Source organism: Watersipora subatra, chromosome 3, assembly GCF_963576615.1.
Source record: "Watersipora subatra chromosome 3, tzWatSuba1.1, whole genome shotgun sequence".
Classification (NCBI taxonomy): Eukaryota; Metazoa; Bryozoa; class Gymnolaemata; order Cheilostomatida; family Watersiporidae; genus Watersipora; species Watersipora subatra.
Window position 1 is genome coordinate 45897736 of NC_088710.1, and position 26354 is coordinate 45924089.

The window sequence follows — 26354 nt, forward strand, 5'->3', positions numbered from 1 at the left end:
TACACTGTGTATTTTATTACCACTACCTTTAATTCTACACTTCTGTTTGCGCCTTTCGCAAGAAATATAATAGAATCACAATAGAAATGACTTATTTTGATTTATTTATGTAATTTTTTTACATAACATGCAACTTGTTATGTTTTCATATACAGCATTCGTTTTAAGGCTAATGCTGTATTTATTAAGGAGCTGTTGAAGTTTGGTGGGTTGTTTAATAATTTAAACAAATTACAGCGTATTTGTATGGAAATATTTGCTGCAAGTTTTTATGGAATTATAGACGGTTAGGTGACAGTCACTTAGGCACTCAGGGCGACAGACACTTAGGCGACACTTTCGGTTCGAAAGGCGACAACTTCAGACGGAAGGGCGACACAGCGGATAAACAGGTGACCATTCTGGACTTGGAGGTTACAATTCTGAGGGCAGCATTAATTCAAAATATTATGTCCTGTTAACATGGGATCAGGACCGGTCGATTTCTATGCTTTGGAATGGATCATTTCTCCATAAGCTTTCTGTGATACTGTTTAGTCTTCTTGCGACAAGCTGCAGAAGTTAGTAAAATATGGATAGGCATATTTTAGACACCTGTCAGAAAAAGCCTTCATTCTTCATACTCAAATAAAATCTCAACAAACATAGATCAGTGTGAATCGCAATTTAGCCGTAAAACTTTTTTTTAGGTGAGATAACTCTGAAGCTTCAACAATCCGAAACAAGATTGTCGACAATTCAGCCGAGAACGTGACTTTTCGAACTGTTTTGAACACACATGTTGATACAAAAACAAGTTTTGGTGTTTTAATTAAATGGGCTAAATGCATTTTTATAAAAAATAGCCTCAATATTTTGTTAAATGTCTGGGCTAGCATAATCGGAGAAATCTTACCAATGGCGTTTAAAAATACATGTTACTATTTCGATTTATAAAAAAGTCTGTAAAAAGAAAGCAATAACGCTGTCAAGGCTATGTTTCAAAAATATACGTGAGCATTGCACACGATGGCAGAATATCATAGTTTGTCAGTACATTACATAGCCTTCAACCAAACAGCAAATCAACTTGTCGTCTTTCAGTCTGGAAGTGTCGCCGGTTTGTCCGCCGTGTCGCCCTTCCGTCTGAAGCTGTCGCCTTTCGAACCGAAAATGTCACCAAAGTGTCTGTCGCCCTATTGACTGTCGCCCAAAAGTTCCGTTACCGGTTTTATGGTTTTAAGATACGAAGCATACAAAGAGGTTTGACTGTAGAGACTTTTGTATGATTCACACCTGCCTTAATCTTCAACTTTGATTAGCCTCATAGATTATAAGTTATTGATTGTAATTATTATAACTTATTGATTAACCTCATAGATTTAACCAACTCACCAGCTTTCCGCTCAAACTAATTTTATGGTAATCCTTTATGGAATCCTCTGCTGATTCAGAGTCGTGTTATCTTACAGGCTGCTAGTGTCGTAGCTGTGTGTGCGTTGCTTTTAATGAACAATTGATTCATCGCCTTTGAAGGTCTCCTACAAAATATCATCAACAATCATATATCAGCAGAGATTGAGAGACTCAATATTCTTAACAGTAACACATCTACTTGTGCATGCAGACACCTAACAGATCGATAATTATCATTATTGTTGATTATAATAATCTTAACTAATAATCTTTGACTAACGCGAGTGTTTTCAGTTGGCACTTATCAGACATGGCAGGAGAAGACAAATCTTTCGGGCGCCTAGTGTAACATTACACGGCTCTGACTAACCTTGATTTGCTTCTACTTAGTTATCACATTTATTTGTTTAGCAATCGGACAGGGAAACTTGTCCGTCTACTACTACCTCGACGACTTCTACCTCTGCTACTACTACAAATCCTGTAATGATGACTTCATCATCTGAGCGTGTAAGTAGTATGACTGCTCACTCGTCATCTTTTAGCAACCCTGTCACAGACACTACTCTTGGGAGTCTATCAACTGTTGAACATTTGTCAACAGTTTTGTCTGGTACTTCTTCATCACACAATGCTGAACTGGTGTCTACAGCTAAAGAAAACAGCACCTCACATATAACATCGGTTATTTTTCAAAATAGCACATCTGTATTTCACTCATCAATGACTGTCACTAGTAGTACTAACAACAACAGAACTGATACTTGGAGCACAGACATTTTGGATTTATCTTCTCGTACTAAAACAACCCAAGTAGCTCATTCCACTAGCAGTTATATCATGTCATCTATGGGATCCGCGATGTCGTCAGCGAAGTCTGTGAGTTTTGGTCGAATTTCTACAAGAAGGCTGTCACCAACTTTCGCCGCTACCAGTACCTCTACTTCCATGGGTCGCGACAATTTCACTTCACTAACTTCTCGTAGTTCTGCTACAAATATGGATGGCCTTACCAGCACACCCATTGATGATCCTTTTAAGGCAACCAACCATACTTCTGTGTCAACACAGAACTCAGTTTCTTCCACAACTGGTGTTGTTTCCATGACGAGTTATGATGGGATTTTCACTACATCATCTCGTGGTATTTCCATTGCATCATCTCAAGCCGTTACATCTAAACGAAGTGGAGAAATTTCTGCTGTAACTACTAGCAGTATTTTCACAAAGAATGCTGGCGTATCTCATAAAACAAAAAAATTTTTCTCGACAGCTAGTAGTACCATCACTAGTACAATTGTCAGTAGGAAGCCTTTCACTTCCACGACAGGAAAGGGAGAAGAGGTTTGTTACAGTCATTGTACACTTCTTGCTGATGGCTCTTGACACTTTACAGCTTTCTCTTATAACTAACGCTGGCTTCTCCCGCTTCCTCACTTTTCTTCCATTTATGTAACTAATCCATTTATATATGATTCTATTCCAGCACGTAATCGGTTGCGTTATTCTTCGTATCATCTAGAGTGAACATTCAGCTGTTTCTTACACATGCTCACTGTGATTGTCCATAAACACATGAACATGCTTGTTAGTTACATCAGTTGTATTTTTTACTTGAGCTTGTTTTAGTCGTTTATGGTTTGATGAAAAAAAGCATTTACTGTAAAAAAAGTACTAGTTAATGTATTTTTTTATACTTGTGTCTTTTCTTGATATGTCATTCACAACTTCCTGCTTAAAAGGAGATGATGGTATAACCATGTCATACTCACTTGCGACTGTGTCTAATAAATGTAGTGTAGTAAATGTAGTAATAAATGCACATACTGTAGTATCTTTTTATCTGTTGTATACACACATTTGAGTACATGACAAATTTTTTTGAAGCATTGACATGTTTTTATAAAGTGGTTTTAAAAGCTTTCGGTTTATTTCTTTACATGCATTTTTGTCTCAAAAAGCTCCATTGTTGTATAGAAAGCAATACTAGCTCTATTGTTATATAGAAAGCAATACTAGCTCTATTGTTATATAGAAAGCAATACTAGCTCTATTGTTATATAGAAAGCAATACTAGCTCTATTGTTATATAGAAAGCAATACTAGCTCCATTGTTATATAGAAAGCAATACTAGCTCTATTGTTATATAGAAAGCAATACTAGCTCTATTGTTATATAGAAAGCAATACTAGCTCTATTGTTATATAGAAAGCAATACTAGCTCTATTGTTACATAGAAAGCAATACTAGCTCTATTGTTATATAGAAAGCAATACTAGCTCTATTGTTATATAGAAAGCAATACTAGCTCTATTGTTATATAGAAAGCAATACTAGCTCTATTGTTATATAGAAAGCAATACTAGCTCTATTGTTATATAGAAAGCAATACTAGCTCTATTGTTATATAGAAAGCAATACTAGCTCTATTGTTATATAGAAAGCAATACTAGCTCTATTGTTATATAGAAAGCAATACTAGCTCTATTGTTATATAGAAAGCAATACTAGCTCCATTGTTATATAGAAAGCAATACTAGCTCCATTGTTATATAGAAAGCAATACTAGCTCCATTGTTATATAGAAAGCAATACTAGCTCCATTGTTATATAGAAAGCAATACTAGCTCTATTGTTATATAGAAAGCAATACTAGCTCCATTGTTATATAGAAAGCAATACTAGCTCCATTGTTATATAGAAAGCAATACTAGCTCTATTGTTATATAGAAAGCAATACTCGCTCTATTGTTATATAGAAAGCAATACTAGCTCTATTGTTATATAGAAAGCAATACTAGCTCTATTGTTATATAGAAAGCAATACTAGCTCTATTGTTATATAGAAAGCAATACTAGCTCTATTGTTATATAGAAAGCAATACTAGCTCTATTGTTATATAGAAAGCAATACTAGCTCTATTGTTATATAGAAAGCAATACTAGCTCTATTGTTATATAGAAAGCAATACTAGCTCTATTGTTATATAGAAAGCAATACTAGCTCTATTGTTATATAGAAAGCAATACTAGCTCTATTGTTATATAGAAAGCAATACTAGCTCTATTGTTATATAGAAAGCAATACTAGCTCTATTGTTATATAGAAAGCAATACTAGCTCTATTGTTATATAGAAAGCAATACTAGCTCTATTGTTATATAGAAAGCAATACTAGCTCTATTGTTATATAGAAAGCAATACTAGCTCTATTGTTATATAGAAAGCAATACTAGCTCTATTGTTATATAGAAAGCAATACTAGCTCCATTGTTATATAGAAAGCAATACTAGCTCCATTGTTATATAGAAAGCAATACTAGCTCCATTGTTATATAGAAAGCAATACTAGCTCCATTGTTATATAGAAAGCAATACTAGCTCTATTGTTATATAGAAAGCAATACTAGCTCCATTGTTATATAGAAAGCAATACTAGCTCCATTGTTATATAGAAAGCAATACTAGCTCTATTGTTATATAGAAAGCAATACTAGCTCTATTGTTATATAGAAAGCAATACTAGCTCTATTGTTATATAGAAAGCAATACTAGCTCTATTGTTATATAGAAAGCAATACTAGCTCTATTGTTATATAGAAAGCAATACTAGCTCTATTGTTATATAGAAAGCAATACTAGCTCTATTGTTATATAGAAAGCAATACTAGCTCTATTGTTATATAGAAAGCAATACTAGCTCTATTGTTATATAGAAAGCAATACTAGCTCTATTGTTATATAGAAAGCAATACTAGCTCTATTGTTATATAGAAAGCAATACTAGCTCTATTGTTATATAGAAAGCAATACTAGCTCTATTGTTATATAGAAAGCAATACTAGCTCTATTGTTATATAGAAAGCAATACTAGCTCTATTGTTATATAGAAAGCAATACTAGCTCTATTGTTATATAGAAAGCAATACTAGCTCTATTGTTATATAGAATGCAATACTAGCTCTATTGTTATATAGAAAGCAATACTAGCTCTATTGTTATATAGAAAGCAATACTAGCTCTATTGTTATATAGAAAGCAATACTAGCTCTATTGTTATATAGAAAGCAATACTAGCTCTATTGTTATATAGAAAGCAATACTAGTTCTATTGTTATATAGAATGCAATACTAGCTCTATTGTTATATAGAAAGCAATACTAGCTCTATTGTTATATAGAAAGCAATACTAGCTCTATTGTTATATAGAAAGCAATACTAGCTCCATTGTTATATAGAAAGCAATACCAGCTCTATCCAATTGTAATTTGATGTCAATGACTGCCATATTTCTTTGTAGAATGGGCTCGCTTCCAAGGAAACCTGCACCGAGGTTGGTGACTACCTCAATCTATCATATGGTGTAAAGCAGTGCTGTTGGTGTTGTTTATGTGAGAAGTTATTTTTAAACTTATCATAAAAAATGGCTTAAATTTTTGTGCAATTATTTCAAGTGGCGCGAATCGGTGATGATGCCTGCAGTCGTGCATTACAACATGAACTTTTGGTATGCTTATTTTTAAAAGGAGCTTGCTATATTTTCATAAATCAACTTCTAGGACTCACAATGCATGCTTATTAATTTTGGTAAGATATGCATATATTAGTATTATTTAAACCTTTTTTATATATTATGTGATGTACATGTATTTGTTAATCATGTTCCTATAAGTTGATTACTGACCATATCTCATATTTTTTAGAGCTCAACCACAGCGTCCATTACTGGGGCTTCTAATCAGAACTCTCTAGAACAAAATGGTAAGAGTTGCTATTGACAGAAAAAAAGAATTCAAATTTGTTAAGTGTTAGCCAAAATCGACTATGTTTACCAAATTTTATATCGAAAATTAGCAGCTACTTGATGTTGTTTTGTTTTGGGAGAAGACAACTCACTATTGACAAAACCTACTACACGCTAATAGTGGTAACTAAATCTTGATGGTAGTTGACAGTGATCTCTATAGGCAGTCATCTCTTAATCACTATGTTTCCATGGTGCGCAGTACTGCGATGCAGCCCCCTCCGAAGTCGAGGGGATTGTACGTTTCCATGCTGCGCAGTGGTTTTCAGCAAATTAGCCAAATAAGAGAAATTGTATAAATCGAATCGCCTGATGGAAAAATAGAATCGATCACGGATACCGAACGTCAGAAACGGTCTTTTTATGATTCTGTCGTCATACTTTTATTTACAATACACATTCACAAGGTTTTACAAACCTTGACACAAATTTTACAAAGCAATATATTTTTAACAAGTATTTTTAAGTAATATATTATTTAAAAGTTAATTTAGGACTTGTCACCTTTTTTTTCGAAAAGTGTTGGCATCGATAACAAAGTCTAGGAAAGTAATCACCTCATCATCCTCGTGGGTGCAGACCATAATTAAATTTAGGTGAAAGAAGATCGAAAGAATAGGAAAAAAAACAAGATTAGCGGGATAACCTTTGTACGTACTAGTTTATGGCCCTCGAAGAATCTGTCCCCACGGCATGAGAGCTATGCGCAGCCACTGCGCAATCGCTGTTTCCTTGATGCGAATTTGCACTGGCTTCGCACTGATCAGTGCGCAGTGATTTTAGTGCGAAGACGCTGTTTCCATGATTCGGAGATAGCGCAACTCCGAAGCACTGTGCATTATGGAAACGTAGTGAATGGTAGTTGAAAATGATCTCTCTAGGGAGCCATCTCTTGATGGTAGATGACATGTGATCTCTCTAGGGAGCCATCTCTTGATGGTAGATGACAGTGATTTCTATATCTTGATGGAAGTTGTTGAACAAGTGTAAATATTGGATTCCATCTATGTTTACTGTTGATATAAGCATGTATTCTTCCTACATTGCATGAAAATCAGCCTATAATTTTTTAGTTGTTTTCCTTTTTATTATTTCTTTTTACAATTAGGCTTACAAACATCCTGTATATTTCTACAGGGGTGTTTGTAATTATGGAACCGCTTAAAATAAAAATGTGGTTTGTTGTTCATTTATTGTAAAGTATTTATTAGATGAATTATGGCAATATTCACATCATTGGAAAACTAAGGATGCTCTACACATGATCATTATTAAACATCAACTGTTATTTGCCTTTTCAGCCTAGTTTTAGTGTATCTGGCCATTAAGACAAAAATCCAATAAAAAGTTTGTTCATCAGCAAAGTGAGCTGAATTTAACATAGTTTATGAACTATATGAAAGTAGATTGATGACCTTTGGAGTATTATTAGCATCTTAACATTCAGTTAGCCAGTTGTTATTGTCAATCATGGGTTACGATAAGATGGGTGCACAATAAATAGATTTTATTTTTGCGAATACTTGTACATGTACGTTGATGACAGGCAAATTTTATTAATTTTCATTCTCAAATTTTATAGTATGTAATTATGTATGGTTTGAAATAATGAAGAAGGTAAGTTTATGCCATAAATTATGTACAATGAAAATGAAAAAATTGCAAAATTGCTAGGTGGTCCCATAATTACGATCGATATTGATCACCACAGCGACCTTTTTGTCACAAATATAGTCAACATGAAAATTTATGTCTGTCATAAAATCAGTCATATTTTGCAGCAACCAAAAAATCTGCCAGAAAAGGAGAAACCGCTGGTATTGTAATCGCGGTTATCTTGCTCGTGATTATTGCTGGTCTTGTCATTCTCTACATCTATAGCTACGGGCATCCGTCGAGCACCCCTGGCCAGTTCCTCATCAAGGTACCCGTTTATTGTATGCTACATATTTGCATATTGTGCATGCTTAGGGAATATACTATATACAGGCTTGCAGCAATAATATAAATAGATCAATTGAATCCATTCTAACCTTGTTGAATCCATGCTGACCTTGCTCTCAGCTAAGCTTTTTAATATGCTCAGAGTGTTGCAATGAGTTTGCATCTATGCCAAACATTCATAAAAACTGAATCATATTTGGATCGCACTACTTTAGATTTTTCCTTTAATTTTTTATCTGATTCTTTTTAGTCTTCAATAAATAATGTAATAAAATTGCAGTATCGGCCAAGCCAGCTCGTTCACAGGTGGCAGAGCAGAGGCAACAAAGAAAGCACTTACAGAGTCGATTCACAAGTTCTATCTAATGAAGCATACGAGGGCTAGCATCTCTTCTCTCATACGGGCTAAAGGAACATTTACGCTTTTCTCTCTAAACATATATCATGCTCAGGCACCTGTAATGATAAATCTTTAAATGATAATATTTTAATATCCAATATTAGCCATGCTTGTATGGATCATTGTACTTCCTATTCTAACTGTGATAGAGATGATTGTATTCAGCTATCCTGTATAGTTTATTGTCAGGCCATATTTGTCACTACTCATGCTGTCAATATCTCATACTGAACAGATCTGAGACTGCTTTTTAACGCTTGTAATTTTACTTTATGGATGATTTAAACTGCATAGAAATGCAACTAAATTTTTAGTTTCAAAGCATCCTCAAATATTATATTTTTGTTTTAATTGTTATCACGATTTATGCTCATAAAATCTCTATGCAACCAAATCTATCACATCGATTTGCGTTGTTTGTGTGCATCTTTCGTTACACAAATCTCTGCATATCTTTCCATGTTTTATGTCAAATAAGTGAAGCAGACACCTCCATAGCAACGGTGGTTAGTAGGTGCCATACCTGCCAACTCTCACGCATTGAGCGTGAGACTCACGCAATCACCCCAAAGAAAAAATGAAAATGCGTGAGATTTTTGCCTCAATTTCCACAATTTTATATATACTATCATTGATACATCAATTGCCCCGAAACCAAATCTCACGCATTGCCCCACTCTTGGGTTGGCAGGTCTGGTAGGTGCTTCAGTATTTTTTGAAGATTGGTTTCCTCAATGCAAGCTAATAAAGCCACAAATTATAAATAAAACAAGCAATTACGCTCCTGAAACCAAAAGGTTTGAGCAAATGCTTAATTCTGTGATCCAGAACAAGTTCCTATTTATTAAATCGTCTTGTGGTAACCGAAGTTATAATACCACATAGGCGAAGCATGACACGGGTGTTTTCTCCTCTTGCCAAATAATTACCTATATCGCAGCGCGGGTAATTTGAAATGGATTCACTCATTCCATTTCCTTTTTACAAACGCGAGAAAACGGAAATTATCTGAATGAGTAACATTACTTATATGGGTAACATAGCAGCCACTAAAATATTAATCATTGAAATGCTGCTAAAATCTTATTGAAATGTTTTTTGCTGATCATAAGATCATAATCGCTGTAATTAAAGTAAATCTGACTAAGTACTATCAATGCGACAATTCAGTTCTTGAGCTCAACTTGTGACAAAACTTTCAACATTGTAGTCGACAGTATTTTTTAAGTATAAGTTGAAAATATCAAGAGTTTCTGTGACTATCCCAAGTAGTTCATCTTTCCATGAGGTGCACCGGCATAGATACCATGTACTAGACCGTGCACTTGTGCACGCAAAATTTCGGAAGCACAATTGTGTACAGTAGGGGTAACCGGGGCACCGTTGGCCAAAATTCACTTATTTCACCATAACTTGTGTGATAATAATTACAACTTTCTGAAATTTTGACATTTTCACATATATTTGATGCATTAAAACAGATATTTAAAAAAATCTAATGCTGCTTTTGTTACCGGAAAAACAGATTACAAAAGTACCTGGCTAATGGCCAAAGCTGCCCCGTATCCGGGGCAGCTTTGGCCACCACTGGGGCACAAATGGCCACTCCCTGAACCGTTCAGAATTTCTAACTACAATTGGATATATGTATTTTATGACTATTCAAACATATCAAGGTAACTAATTATTGTATTTAAAACATAATATAATACTCTTTGAACTAAAATATGACATTTTTCATAAATTTTTTGTTCATTTGTCAAGGACTTGCCTTGACAAATGGGCGTATTTCTCTGGGGCCATTATGGTGTCACTTGTAATAATCGTACTCCACTGTATGAGCAGCTAGGTTGATCTGATGGTATAGCCTGTTTTGGAGATGGGATCTCACATGATGTTGCATCTGGGTTTGGCCGATTAGTTACAAAGGTGCCTAGAAACTCATCGTCAGCAAAAGCGTGTTTGTCAAATGGTGAAAATCCTGGACGTCTGAACCCTCATGTCATATTTGAGATAGTCATTGCTAGTGGGAAGGCTTTCCTAATAGGCTTGCAACATCATATATGTAGACAGTCTGTCCTCCGCGATTCAAGTGCTATGAGTTTACAGCATCATTTAAATAGCGTTTTAGAAGGCCATAAACCGTTATATCAAATGGTTGGAGTTTGTTTTTACAATGGAGAAGGAAGGTTAACATTACCACACCATTCTGCTTAGCCAATTCAATTGCTGTGATGTTTAGGTGGCTGTCGTGGTTGTCAAGTAACGACAGGGCAGGTAGTTCTCTTGAGCATCAATATGCTTGATGAAGTGCTGAAGCCACTGTTTGAAGGTCTGGGCATTAATCCACCCTGAAGGGTTCGCCGCACCAATAGTTTCAGTTGGTGCTCTTGAAAGCATTGGGAAAAATAGAAATGGCGAAATACATCCTCCAGAAGCATTTACTGCTCCGATCATAGTCACCAGAATTACACGCTCAGCAGATGTTACTTGGACAACTTGGCAAGCTTTTTGGTCAGCTAAAATCTTGTTCCATGGCATAAACTAGTAGCCTCTTGCTTGTGACATGAAATATTTGGATGCCTCTTCAAGAAATCACACATCCAGTCATTGCCAGCACATTTGTTAGTGTCCCACTGCGGTGGGTAGGCCCTGTCATTTCTTTTAGCATATTCATATGCTAGCTTACGCACATGTCGCTTTGATAGCCCATGATGGTGCGTTGACGACAGAAGCAGGTGATCCTGTAACTTTTTTTATTGGTCTGCAGATAAGACCTGTCTAGTGACATTTGACTTCACAAAGTTTGTGTTGTCAAGTCCATTTAGTTTAGCTTCATTAACATAGTTGTGTAGTGAGGACCTTGGTATGCCAAGATATTTTGACACCTGCCTTACAAAAAGTCCACCTTCCAACACATTATTGAATGCAATAAGCATTACATCCTCAGATGTCCATGTCGGTCTTATGCTGGTATAAGTTCGAACCAAAATGTCACACTCCAAAAATAACAGTAAATCCTATCCTTTAAAATACAATAATAATGTAGAAATCTAAGCGATAAAATGCATTGTTATAACAGTTAAAGCATAAAATACTCAGAGTTAAATAATATCAGAGTAGTAACTTTGTATCAGGGCACAGAGTTGTGACACAGAGTTCAGGGCACATTTGGCCATGGCCAAATGTGCCCCGAACTCTGTGGCCAAAGCTGCCCCATCAGCTCATAATTGACAAAATACTCACTCACAAATTACTAAGTGATTGGATATTGGCTTTGACTACTTAATTAAATTAGCAACTAATGCCTACATTTTAGCTAGTTAGCAAGCTGTTCTACTGTTTGAACTTCTTCAAAAAAAAACTTCCAACCAATGTCTTTCAAATGTACTTTAGCTCACTAAAATAATAATTTACCACTTCCACAATACTTCACATGTTGCTCCAAGATCACAATGGATGGTCAATTACATCATTTCGTGTTTATAATGACAGAGTGAACAATTTCAATAATGTTTTTCTTAGTAAAACAGGGGTGGCCAAAGCTGCCCCATGGCCAAAGGTGCCCCGGTTACCCCTACTCTTATAATTTATGGTAAACTAATGATAAACGCAAAATTGCTCAGAGGTAATTTTCTTTCGATCGACCTTGCCAACGACTTTACTGCTGAGAAGCGCAACCTTACAAAAACAATTGCAACCAAAATACTCATACCGTAATCATCAACAGAAATGTCCTAATGTCGTTGGTGCTAAGGGTTTAGTCGGTTAATAGTCATGCATCCATCATTAATAGATTTGATCAACGGTGAAATACCATTCATGATCATAAAACTAGATTGGCTGCAATTGGTACTCCGTTGGCGGTGAGTGCAAAGAACGGATTTTACTCTTATAGCTTTTGAGCTAGACCATCGCGTAGTCAGAACAGCTTGCTATGATTTTAATGATATTTATTTTAACATAATGGTCTTTTTTGCCCGAATAAGGTGTCTATAGGCTCTCGATATACTTAAACTTAAAAGCCCTCATCATTTTCTATGCAAGTTAACTAAGTTTTAGCTAGAATTAAGTTCATAGTCTCTCCAGCAAGGTACAGAGCATCCTTGTCGAGGCACTTATAAAGGTTACCATAACTGTTTATGCATGATAAAACTTGCGTAGTCTGTTTGAGCGGTTTGTGCATGCGATGTGGGCGCTCACATTCTAGTGGATAAATCTCATAAACACGGTGCCAAAACTGATCTACCAATTCATAGGTTTGACCAGGTTTATTGAGTTTGAATCATATGTCAAAAACATTGACTGCTGTTTTATTGTAGGTGTTTCCAATGAAATTAAGAAAGCACCTAAACCTTTGCAAAGAACCATGTTACACGATATAAAAATATCGAAGTTATAGTTTTTTACTTTTCATAAAGCTGTAGGATTGGATCAACAAAAAAGTTACTTGACTAAATGACCTACTTTCATATACCTAACGGTGTGATAGAGGACCTAACATCGGTTTAGAAATTCATCCTATGAAAACACTGGTATAATGCAACTGTATTAGTAAATTATAATTCAAAATGGGCTGTTTTTGGAGTTAAGAATTCATCTCCCTGCATGAGAATGTTGACGCTGAATAAGTAGCTGCTGTAAACGTAACTGGGACAGATATATGATGGAGAAGCTGAAGTTACGTCCTATTGCTGGTATTATTGCTAAAGTAATGCGAAATAAAAATGGTTCAAAACCTTACATATTTTATATAATTAATAACACTAACAACAATAATAATGCCCATGCTCTATGAGGCTAGCTTGCCTCATAAGGTATGGAGCATGTGATCTGAAATGGCCCTGCTTCTAATCAAATATGCCAAAAGAGTAAAAGGTTAGATTGATTTTTTTGACCAATTAATGCCATAAAAATCAATTTTTATGGGTTAGTACTATAAATGGACTTTTTCAAACGATTTTGCAGTCGGTAATGTACATGATAATAAACTCTGTCAACATAATTTTATTCTGTTAAGTAAAACCCTATACATTTTAAGTTGTTGATTATCTTAGTGTATTTACAGTGTTCAATGGTAATACTGTCATTTGAGCTATTGACTCTATTATCTCTACCAGTACCCTTGGCAGTTGAGTGAGAGAGAAAAAGCCACGATAAATCGTCATGAGTAATCAGTGTGAGCATAATTCTTTAGTGAAGCGGTAAGGCGACCGAGTGGTGTAGTGGTTAGTACATCAGTATGTAAAAGGGAGTGAACAAGTTCAATTCTTGTGCGAGGCAATTGTTTTCACTAACGCTGTTAGCATGGCTTCGGCCAGATGAATGGACATGTCTCTTATTCTAGTGAAGATTAGGGCAGTTCAATGATTCTGGTTTGAAAATGTGCGTTTTATTCTGCTACTTTCTATTTTTAATTATCAAGTTTGTAACTCGGTGTTGCAAACATATAAAAAATGCTGACAATCATCAGCTTAAACCAAAGTTGATACAAACTATACGAAAATGCGATGAGTAAAGAGTTGCTAGAAATGATCAACTAGACAACTAAGAAACAAGCATTGAATTAGTTATCATTTGGTGTATGATATTAAAGAGAACCCATCCTCAAACCCATCATTTTATTATCAACTGCTTCTTAAATTAACTAAACAAATGGAAACTTAATGAATATGCGCTCTTCGTGGCTGATTTTTTACAGAACCTACATATGTTATGTCTGTGCTGACTATTGGGTAAGTCATGCACATTTCAAATTTGAGATGACAAGTTAGTGTAAAGGGCAAGCTTTTAATCCACTATTTAATTTTAATTTAATTTAATCACGAGTTCGACAATCTTAATGCAGCAGTTCTTTCCTGTCGTTTAGTAAAGCAATAAAATTCCAACAAGATATTTGCTGGTCTCAGATTGTTACCCACTAAAACACAGACTGTTTTCTGAAATAACACATGGCTTGATAATTGTAGAAGATAATTGTCAAGAGAAGATGACTCTTACATTGTTTGGAGCTCTAGTTAATCTGATTAATCTTTGAAAATAGCAAATAGTACATACATTTGTATACTCCCTTATATAATAGTACAAATCAATGCACTTGTGTATTGACTTGTATTTGTGTACCCACAAATATGATACATTTGTATATTCACTAGCACACATGTACTTGTGTCCTCTCTACTATGATACACTTGTATATCCACTAGCACCTGTATACTGACTATTAAAATACACATGTACATCCATCAGCAAATGCACTTGTGTACGCACTAACATGACACACCTTGTATCCGCTACCCCAAATACATCTATACTCACTAACCTAGTATACTCATACTTGTATAGGCTAAATTATACACTATATACATCCTAATATGTACATTTGCTTACACTTTGTATACACATTAGTATCTACATTAGTACACTCTAGTATATACACTTGTATACACATCAGTATATACATGTGTATACACATCAGTATATACATGTGTATACACAACAGTATATACACTCGTATACACAATTGATTTGTCTGCAACTCTGTATCACTGTTGTAATAGTTTTATTCAATGGATATTTCAAGGGACAAATGTAAAGATTGGTAACATGTGTGATAATACTGGAAGTGATGGAAAAACATTTCGAGAGCGATTTCATTTTCGTGGACAATCAAATCGTTACAAACTTGGCTCATCAGATGCTCACCCAACTAGCCCGAATTCATGCTTACTCAAATCATTGAAGTCACCCATTAGAGCCCGACACGAGGTGAACTGTACTTCAGAAGGTATGGGCTTCATTGTTCATTTTAAACACCAATAAAAACAAACAAACAACTCAGCTATTTTACGCCATCATTCTCAACTTTACAAGATGATGCGAAATGAACAGGGAGGTCTGACAGTGGCTTTTTATTAATAAACACAAGAATTTGTCAGAAAGCATGGCTTAATTAGCATCAAAATAGCGTGTAAATCTCTTTGCATCCAAAATGGCAGTGAGTAAACCTTGCCATGTGCATTTTATAGCATCACTATGTTGTAAAGTTCAAGATGAAGTATATTGATTGGTAGGAAATTTATGGGAGGCATTATGGACCTCTCACGCATCTTTGGTAAGATTTTGATGTGGAATTTTAGGCTGGATCTTCCAATCTATTCCAACGGATAAGGATGGTAACATTAGTTGATACAATGTGTTAAGTGCATTGATTGGTCGTAAGCTGTAGCCAAAGAGTAACAACTGTACGGAGTGATCATTTGCATATACCTACAAATCTGGTGTCTTGCGAAAGCTTTCTAACTGAACATTGACCTGGCTTCTCATAGCGCAATTTATGATCTGATGTTGTAGTTTAGCTATCACTTATAAATTACAATTATATATCTATTATCCACATAGCTTGTTCTATGCTTATTGTTGCAAGTAAAAATAGACGCGTATCAACAGATCATCTGTAAAAAAACCATGATCAATGCGGTATGTCAAGGTTGAACTAGTTGATTCAAAAACTAATATTTTAAAACATCCTATAATTGGCTGTCATCATTGACAAACAGACAGACATCTGAACTTAAGACCAGATTTAGGCGTGATGTTACTCTCACTCAGTGTTGTGTTCAATGTAAAACATTTTCCATACTCGTACAGTCATATATAGTGAGAAGGCTCTAAGAAAATTTCTGTGTTTGTCAATATGAAGTTAGAATAAGCAAGAAGCCATTTCATGCAATATTGCATAACTGAGGGTTAGGCTTTGTAGCTACATACATTCTCTAATGATGGTAGCATTTGCTAGTATATTATGAACTTAACCAACAGGTTCACGAACTCCGTTCTCTGTAATGGTTCATGATGAAGCTTTTGCTGTGTGAATGTAAACATTGTGTAGGCTGTAAATCCTGGCAGGTCAAAGAGACGGTAGCCCTAGTGCCAAAGATGACACACCTACCTGTGTCACTCCTACAATATCACAGAGAAAGCTCCTCCTCTCCCGCCAGCGCAAAGGTCCGCAGGTACCTATCTAGAGAATAGGAAGTCATGTATAACTTATAACTGTATAATGGAATTGTTATGGTATGTAGAAATGACATCCACCCTGTTGCTGCCCTATCCTATCTGTACTATAGTTTCCTCAACTAATGCTCTTGAATGTAATACACTACTGCTAGTTACTCCAGAAAAAAGTTTTTTCATCATAATTCTTTATTATAATAAGAATGTCCCAAGCCATGGTTGAAGGTTGAGAAAAAGATCGCTTTCTGTGGGGATTGAACTCTTGGCATTCGGCTTAGCAGCCCAGCACTTCAACAAATAGGCTAATCATCCGCCTTCCTGCCTTTCAAAATAGTTGTGCACATACTTATTCTCTGTGCTTGATCTCTCACAGCACATTGGGATAGCCACCGTGTTAGTATTGAATAAGTCAGTGCGTATCGTAGTACGGAAATATCAGTTTAAATATTCAATCCTTCAACTTGGACATACCAATACATATTAATATTGGCTAACTCTGTTTTTTTGATACTTTTTATTTTAAGTTTTGACTGCAAGTGAAAGAACTGTTCTTGTTGATAAATGCGCAGGACAGAACTACCAAAAGCTTGCTGTCGACACCTGGTCTAGACCGAGTGAAAGCTGCCATCAGGGACAAAGTTGACAGAAGTCATATTAGCTCCTCATTCAAGCTTGAATCTGATGGCGGGAGTCCTGGATTAATGCAGCTCAGGCTAACACCTGGTAAGTCGTACGAGCATACTCAATACCTAGATAGAACCAATGCATCAGTGATTGGCTAAAATAATGATCTTGATTCAATTCGATTCATTTACGAAGCAAGTTGCATGTAATCGCACCCAAGATGGAATTTCGAACAACTACGGCAACAGGGCTTCGCCCAAACAGCTATTTAGGCCTACATATGGACAAAGACACCTATTCTCACTTATAAAATATATATGACAGCTGCTAGAATAAATCCAAGCTGTTTATGAAACATTTCAGATAATCTCGTTTCAAATTTTTTTACATGATTTAGTTTGTTTGATGAACTTGAGTATTTTTGTACTCGGCTGCAACTATGGTTAATGTGTTGCATTCCTTAACCAAATATAGCAATGCAAATAGCTATGCAAAAGCTATTGCAAATCATGGATGTGCCATGTTGCAATATACATATCCCGGTGATATTTCAGTATCGGTACTGAAAAATCCAGCAAGGATGATATGGTCTTCACACGACTAAGTCTCTTCACACGATCTGTCAACACGACACATTGTTTCGTAGCATCTGTGTGTATAGCCACTGCAAATATCTACACTACATGTCAGCGATGCATTTCGTAGGTGTGTGCATGGCCAGGCCTTTGGTGTTAATAGCAGCTGCACAATAGTCCTACAAACCAGCTGAGTATATACGTTGGTTGTTGTCACGCAGAACATAGAAATCTGCTCATAATGAGAACTGATCACAATGATGGAGAAGTCTCCTTATTTGGAGTCGTGTTCTGGCTGTAGATGTACTCACAACGCTGAAGCTTTAATCCTAAATGACTCCTGATGTCTATGACTGGCTCTACTGAGCAGCCTGTATGAGAATGGGCAGTTTGCTGTTATAGGGCGTCCATTAAAGGAGAAACAGAAAGTACTGGCAGAAAAGCATGATGAAACGAGGCGGAATGCTGATGCTTTAAACATAGGAGGGGGTATCAGCTTGTGGCCAGGAATGGAGGATATGAGGCTAAGGGCATCTGAGTTCATCCAACTCTGCCTCATCTCTTTTCTGCTTCTTCTAGCCACTTGCTCAATGTTTCAAGTTGTCCATGGTAGGTGCCGGGCTAACCCACAATTATGGTGTTCACTTAGGCTCCTGTCATGTTTGAAATTACTACTAGTTATCTTGCGCATATAGACTGTAACAAAACTTCGAGTGTGCATAAGTAATTTTAATTGGGCCTGATTTTTCATGAATGTCGAGCACCTGGTATTTTGTTAACACGCCAAAAATGTCTTTCTAATTAAATCCAAATATTTTAAAATAATTTCTGGTATGTGGGTGTCTTAAGTTTTGGATAGAAGTCTGAACAGACCCAGCAAATACAAATTAGAAGCTCGCTCAACACTTTTAGCTTAAAGGTTGACTTGCAACAGAATTCACCTTACAAATATTTGTAAGGTGAAAGTATTAAAAGATTCACCATGTCTTACTCTGATTTGTTGTATTTGCAAAGTATGTGGAAATGTGATTACAAGCTCTTAAAAGCTAAAAAACGAACCGTTAATCGCAGCCATCACGAATACGCCGTAGATTAGAATCCCTTTCCATAACGGCTTAAATGTGACGTAGTTGTACAAAATAGCTTCTGTTTACACTTTCATGCAGCCTCATTCGTCGAAATATTTTTCACAAATATACTTCACGCGTTCAATAATATCATGTCTATTTTTCTTGCGCGTCTATTTCATCATCATTGTAATGCTGTCACTCTGAGCACTGATATCTTAAAACCTACCGTAAAAATTCATTTATCTTTTTAAACCTTAGCTCGAAGGAGTGCATATCATCCTCTGATAAACATGAGGAGCCTGTTGGTCACCTCTGATAGTCGAAAAATACTGCGGAAATTGATTGCGCTATTTGGCGGAAAGTATGGGTCACATGATCAGATTACGACTAGATGATTAGACCAAGCTGAAGCGAAACTGTAAAGTAGCGAGCATGTATATTTGATGAGGGCTTTTTGGTAAAACCTGAAGTGTTTGTCATAAACTAGTGCTACGAGACATTTTATATTGAGCCTTTTATTGACCTTTCATTTCATGTGATAACATCACATATCAAAACAATAACAACATTGTTTGAGTATGTCATCGAAATAAAGATATTCCAACCTATGGCATTTTCATGATGGCTGCGATTAACTGTTCGTTTTTGAGCTTTTAAGAGCTTGTAATCACGTTTCCAAATGTTTTGCACCTACAACATAACAGAGTAAGACATGTTGAATCTTATGATACCAAATAATTGTAAGGTGAATTTTGTTGCAAGTCAACCTTTAACAATTAAACGGGTAGGACTCACGCTATCTTATAGATGGGGCTGCTGGCAACTTTGAAATCCCTTACAGTGTCTACTCCTGTATTAACTGAGAAAAGACTTCAAGTCTAGCTAAGAATTGAATACATATAGATAGGGATACAAGAAGTTTACTGAAGAGTTTTTGTCAGAAATGCCATATCCAAGGCTCCAAACTATTACCCTTTGAGTAAAAGCCCAAGTTTTCCTAACTCTATTCAGTCTCTCACCTTTAACGAGGCCAGATGATATTTCATGGTCTTATGAACGAGGAACCTTGTTACAGTTTACTGTAAACCTAAAACATGCATTATTCGCTATAAAAATATAATCGTAGTTAATAGAAATATTTTTTAAGTCTTCTTGTCTTTGCAGAAGAATCGAAGTGAAAATTTTAATTATAAGGATGAAACAATGGCTATCCAACTGTGTATAGCCGTTAGTACTGTTATGTCATAGTTGTTACAAATGGTTGTGGTTCACTTTAGTTTTATGTGTATCTTCAAATTCAGCATGTTAATTTGTTTTTGCGGATGGGAGTTGTCAGCTAATTCCAAATTGTTTATCAATGTTTTACAGGCAGCACTTTACGAATCATTGATGAGTTGTGCGCTGACGTGAGGCTGTTCACTTACAGTCATCCTATTGATCTCAACTCTTCTTACCTCCTATCCGCTACGTCTCTGCACTGGCACAATGATTTTATTAACCTCACTGTATGTCAGTTGTCTTCTCTTAGTAGTTTTGTGTTTCAAGGTTTTCTTGTCTTATGCCTGTACATGACATTTGGCAACATCTGTTCGCATCAACATACAGCAAAAATTCCAAACATGTATCAAACTTTACACTTCTATACACGATGCTTCAAGTTCTTTTTAACAAAAGTTTCACGTGTGAAATTGAAGTTGCTAGTAAAGTTAAATATGAAATGTAAAAGATATAAAAATAATGAAAGATATCTAAACTAAATTAGTTTAAACCCTTGCTTATCCAAATTAGAGTTAGTTGCGCCATGTGCGTCTATCACTACCTCAATCTTTAAGTCTACCCAACACCTGGCTAACTTTATCACTCGCAAGTCTCTAGTGATTTTTGTTCATTTCATAGTTTAGTTTTTTGGTAGTTTGGTAGTGTAATACACTCTTTGGTAGTATAATAATAAAATCTTTTTTTTATTGATTCCCATTTTATTAATATAGTTTCTAAATGTAATTTTCAATTCTACATTCAGTTTTTGTACATAATTTTATATAATAAATTTATTTCAATGCTATGTGTAACGAATTACCTTTTGTGTTTATTAAGGAGCCTTTTAGGTGTTTAGACTTGAGAAACAGCTAAATGAATTACTATGCATTCTTATGGAAATACTTGTTGAAACATGCTCTGGGTTTATCATATCTAACATATTAACTTCATAGTAGAGGCTCAACTATACTGATCATTTTAAAAGTGCTTTTAGTTTCAAACCGGATTGAAAAATGGCACTTTGTGTTTGTTCGCTTGTTACAGGCGAAGATTAAAGGGAGTTTTATAACAATAGCTTATAAGAGCTCCCCAAACATGTTCTATATGTGTTCAGTACTCTACATATCTGGGATAAGCATTCTGCTCTACTATTTGTTTGATAATATGACTTCCAGCAACAAGCTTTCTCCTAACAGAATCAGAAAATGGTATGTTTACATTCTATCGTGTTATACTAACTATGTTCATACCATTTCTTCTAGTGCGGCTTACCTTATGGATGATTTGACAGTTTTTATCTGCATGTAACAGATGAAACCATCTCTGGCTAAGTCTTGCGGCCTATGTTTTTATATATTTGCTAGAGATTTAATTAACTTGTCTAATCATAGAACTAGGAAAAATTTTGAAGAGTGAATTGTCTTTGTCTATTCTTGAAAGAAATTATTTACAGGGTTTACCTACTGGTTATCATCGGTGTTTGGACTATCAACTTGGTGAGGCTTATCTCTGGTGCATTTATGCTTGAACTATCGATTGAGGGAGCAATTGAGGCTCTGAGTGAACAGCAAAGACTCCTGGCCTACTACACATACAACACTCAGACGTAAGTGTCACCAGCTCTTAGAAGCATTAGATTCTTTGAAGACACAACTCCTCATGCCTTAGCAGTCTTATTCATTGCTTATAGCAACAATACTATGAAGGTTGGAGGGGTTTTATACTAAACAAAATTACAAAAGGCTTGTTGAAGCATTTTAATTAATGATTCTCAATTCACTTACAATATGATTTTTTTCTTCTGTGTTCCCCACATGCCTTATTGGATCGGGTTTGAGATTACAAATAAGTTCAAGATTATTACAGCATTTTGCTATAAAATATGTCAGGTACCATCGAAAATTTCTTCATTTCGAATGAAACAAAAGTAAATTGGCCATTTAGCTACTCTATTTGGGCCAACATTGGTCTGCAAAACAAATTGCTAGAATACAAGAATGGTCTCAAATTATATTATATTTTAGTTTTTGATTGCTTTGTTTTATTGCTGATTGTTGTTGATATTAAATTACAACATATCCCAGCGGTTTATTTTACCAAGATATGGTGACAGAAGTGTGTTGTTAGCAAGATCTAAAACCCTTTCTGCTCTCTTTAAATGTGATATTTGATTGACTGCGCGTAACAAGCCATAAACTACATGTGACAAGCGCTCGACAACATCGGCGTCAATTTGATTTCACACGATGCACAGCTTAGCCTTTGCTATCAGCTTGATTCAGTTGACAGAATGTTTCCTTTGTAGGTATGACCATGTGATGCGCTACTGGACTCTGAAATATCTCTCACCCACCAGTCCTGGTATACTCACTATACTCGATGTTATACAGTTCAAGACGCTTCTTTACTACATGCAGTATTACAGTGTGCCAATCCTAACAGCTCTCCTATCCCCTATTATAAAGTTGATTATAGCTGTCCTACATGTCTATGGACTAGTTGAAGTGAGCGACCCATCATGATACCGGATGGCTCATCATGAGACAGACAATAGCAATATATTCATGAAATCTTTACAGATTGAATGCATTGCTTGGTGCCTGCTACTTCACATTTGTTTTGTCCACTGGTAGGACAGACAACTCCTGTAGTGACATTCATGTTGTGGCTCACTTTGTAGGCTCCAACACTGCTTACAACTATAGAACAGTTTATGTCCATGTTAGGGAATATTTTTAACGGGGTGCCTTTATAGGGTTTTCAAGTTGATGCGATGACTAGATGGTGCATTTTAATTGTTTCTACAGCTTTTTTAACACATCGCCATTGTGTTAAATCTAATATACATGCTGGCTTAGTGCTATTTGTTATTATGAAATTGTAGACTATTCATGACTACCTTGCAGCGACAGCACGTAAACGCTGTCCTATAAAATTTTTGTCAACAAAGAGTTAATTGTGAGCGTATATGCCAGACGTAAGGTCAATGTGTATCTTTGTTCTTTCACAATTGTGCTGCTGTGAAAGTCTTTGTTTTCAGTCTTTGTCAATGGATTTTTCTACGCTGTATAATAAATGTCGATAGGCGAGTTGTGTAAACACCTGTATTGATCATTTCACGCTACTTGTATTCATGACTTAATTCCTTTCCATTGATCTATCAGTTCGGTTACCTTCTGGTCACAATGTGAATAGGGCTTCGTTTTAGTATAAATTCTTAACAGGGCAACTTTATTAGTTCATACATTACTCCTTTCTGACTGGAACACTTCTCTTGCTACATGTTGGTAAGTCCTTAAAAGGAGTGCAACTTTAGTAATACTGTTCTTAGTTGCTAGATCGTGTTCAGCACACTTGACATGATTCTGCATGGAACAGCTTTTATCATTAGCTTTCTTATATTATATTTTTTGTCTTATTTCATCAATGTGCATGTTTCAAGGTAAGCTTCACGATATCCCTGAGTTGAACAAGAAATGTTGGCTTTGGTTTTATTACTTCTGCTGGTAACTCCTGCTATGGGAAGCAGTTGTGGTGAAGAGATACCGCACTTGCCACCATGTGATCTTCCAGAGTATGTTGAAGAAGAATGCATTTTACCAGATGAAAATGGGAATGGCACGGTGCGAGTACAGTGCACGAAGAGCAAAGCATCAAGCATCTATCAAAGTTGGCAATTTTGGGTTGGTCTGATGGCCAGCCTCGGCATTTTAAGTAAGTATGCTTTTTCATATCATCCAATCTTGTAGTTGGCTTCACGCATGTTATAACACATTGTGCTAAATGTTAAAATTAGTGACTTTTGCATACATTTAGTCATATAGTTGTAAAAGACCACCAAACCTGTACAATAAAAACTATTGGATAAAGCCTAGAGGAACGGCAAATAAAACCATCTAGTTACGACAGTCAAGTTCCTTACTCTGAGATGTCTCAGTATTTTGAGATGAGCCTATCTAAATAGATGACAAATGTATATTGTAGCTGCCTGTATTACAACATGGAGATGTATTAGATACTGCAAGTGGTACCAGTCATTGAAAGACAGCATACGGCATGAACAGAACAGGGTTTGTGCTAGGTGCTGCATCAAGTACTGCTGCCGTTGCAATTGCTGTGTTAAATGCTGTGAGCCCTACACCAGACCATCTCAGCATGAGTTACAAGTTCAGAGAGGTCAGTCTGTTGAGGTGTTTAAACCATGTCTCGCTCAGCTCCTTTCCTCTCTCTATTTCATCTTACAGACTAGTGCAACAACAGCCTTAGGCGTGTTCATTATTTCACCTTTCTGTAAATTTAAATGCAAGAACCAATATTCTAATTACTCACTGCCAAAGTACCGCAAGGAATCTTTTTTAAGACAAGCTCATTGGATAGGTCCCACGGTTGTGACCATTACGCAAAAATCTTAACTGCCCATTGATAAGTACTCACTGATGCACTGGTGTTTGCATCTAAGTTTTTACCTGAATATCTATGCAGTTGCATTAGCAGTACAGTAGAAAGCCTGTCACAGCCATGCAGTATAATTGCGTTGCGCACTTTTACTACCGTGCAGTACAAAATATACCTGCAACAAAACTATTTTCTATTACGCAGTGAGCAGTATCGTTGTAGTAGGGTATTGCCTACTGGGCAGTGCTGGAAGCAGTGGAAGTGCTCGTGAGTATTTGGTAAAATACTAGGTAGGTATTTTGTATTTCGGGAGATGCCATAGGAACTTTTGCATTACACTGTACATACATGCGCATCACATTTTCATGAAAATTCATGACAGAATAAAGTATTGAGTTGACTTTGACACAACCACGACTCAATCGCAACGGATGAATGCTGTTCAAACTTGGCTAACAAATTACTCCCAGTTAGCATGTCATACATGGTTGCAATGAAAATCTAAGTTTTAACATATGTAAACGAGAATACACTAAAAAGACCTAATTTCATTGATCAGGATGGTGATGTCTGAATTCCTATTCTGAAATGACATGGAAATTACGGCATAAGTTCATGAGCTTGCTAAAAATAGCATCTGAGACAATTTTAACAATGCAGCACAGACACTTGAAAAGCCAACTGAGCAAGTTTATTTCGAGTATCTACCTCATGCTAATGCAATCCACATCCAGTTTTGAATATTTCGCATTTGCAGTATGCATGAACTGCCTAGTTTCAAGTAATGCATCATGGAAGTAAATGCGCAACAGTTGCAAGGTTTGCTGCGCATTAGAAAGTTGTATTGCACTGCAAAATTACTGCGTACTGTCCTGCTGTGACAGGCTGCAGTAAATTTGCGTCACAACCCTGGTAGATCCAATACTGTATATCACAAATGCAGATTAAATCCTGGCAATATGTGAAGGTAGCGTGACATGTCTATATCTAGCAGCTCAAAATAATATCACTTCTGATAAGGGATATTTGAGTGCACACCAATTCTGCATTTCAATTAAAAGATTGGTTCTTTACCCGCTACATGTATCAATCATACAAGCCCCAAGTTTTATTATCAGTGACTCCATATTGTAACAATTCCACTCTTTTAATTTACTTTCAAAAATACTTTTATTATTTCTGACAATTTGTGAGACGCTCTGAAGACTCGGATTGCCTCTCAGGTACTATGTTCCAATAGTCACTAGTGATAGGGCAAGCCGTACACCATGATCAGAAATGGTCGATTCATCCACGACCGTCATCAATTTCAAAGTGACTTCCTGCATGCGCTTGATATGCACCGTGCATGGCAAAAATGTGTTCCTCAACTGTCTAATTATGGAAAATCGCATGTATGTCTTTTTTAGTCCGAATTTGATATCAGACATATTATTTGTAGTCCCATTCTGATATCGGACATATCGTATGTAGTCCCATCTGATACCAGACATATTGTATGGATCAGAGTGATGCTGGTATATACAAGTGTTAAAGGATTGCTTGATAGCCAATAGGGTAGTTCCTATTAAAATATGTCACTTTTGCCTGGCGTGGTTAAACTTTATTTTCATCATGAATTGATGAAAATGGTGTCACCTACTGTTTTGATTGTAGCCACCCCTTGAAATTCATTTTAAAGTTTTCTTAAAAACCTTTGCAGAAATGGAAGTTTCTGTGCCAGGGAGTAGGAGACAGAGCACTATCCACTCCCACCACCACCTACATGTTAACAGACGACACAGTGAATGTGTGCATCCAGACCCTGAATCTCAGTCTTCCCAACATTCCGGAACTGAAATTCCTGCAGGCCACACAGCACGCGCGCCTTCAG

General features: G+C 36.1%; 2 protein-coding genes across 5 annotated transcripts in view; both read left to right on the forward strand.

Annotated features, from left to right (window-relative positions):
- The window catches only part of LOC137391036 (plexin domain-containing protein 2-like), a 41888-nt gene extending 32950 nt beyond the window's left edge, over positions 1-8938 (forward strand). Inside the window, exons 12-16 of one of the 2 annotated variants that reach the window (XM_068077376.1) lie at positions 1807-1905; positions 5697-5729; positions 6100-6157; positions 7982-8124; positions 8425-8938. In XM_068077376.1, the coding sequence (XP_067933477.1) occupies positions 1807-1905; positions 5697-5729; positions 6100-6157; positions 7982-8124; positions 8425-8529 (438 nt within the window). In that variant the 3' untranslated portion in view covers positions 8530-8938. The remainder of the gene's footprint in view (positions 1-1806; positions 1906-5696; positions 5730-6099; positions 6158-7981; positions 8125-8424) is intronic. The other variant, XM_068077377.1, reaches the window with a different exon arrangement.
- A 1207-nt stretch (positions 8939-10145) lies between these two features.
- Positions 10146-26302, forward strand: LOC137392161 (uncharacterized). Of its 3 annotated transcripts, none has more exons than XM_068078793.1 (11): positions 10146-10220; positions 15128-15331; positions 16453-16559; positions 17130-17283; positions 18162-18368; positions 20198-20334; positions 21131-21294; positions 21540-21692; positions 22392-23373; positions 23529-23800; positions 26184-26302. In XM_068078793.1, the coding sequence occupies exons 1-9, from the start codon at positions 10190-10192 to the stop codon at positions 22606-22608; spliced, it is 1374 nt and encodes a 457-aa protein (XP_067934894.1). In that variant the 5' UTR covers positions 10146-10189; the 3' UTR covers positions 22609-23373; positions 23529-23800; positions 26184-26302. The 3 variants fall into 3 exon arrangements, with proteins under 3 accessions (XP_067934894.1, XP_067934893.1, XP_067934895.1); XM_068078792.1 differs by having other exon boundaries at positions 22392-22590; XM_068078794.1 differs by lacking the exon at positions 15128-15331 and having other exon boundaries at positions 10159-10220; positions 22392-22590.
- The last annotated feature ends 52 nt before the right edge of the window (positions 26303-26354 follow it).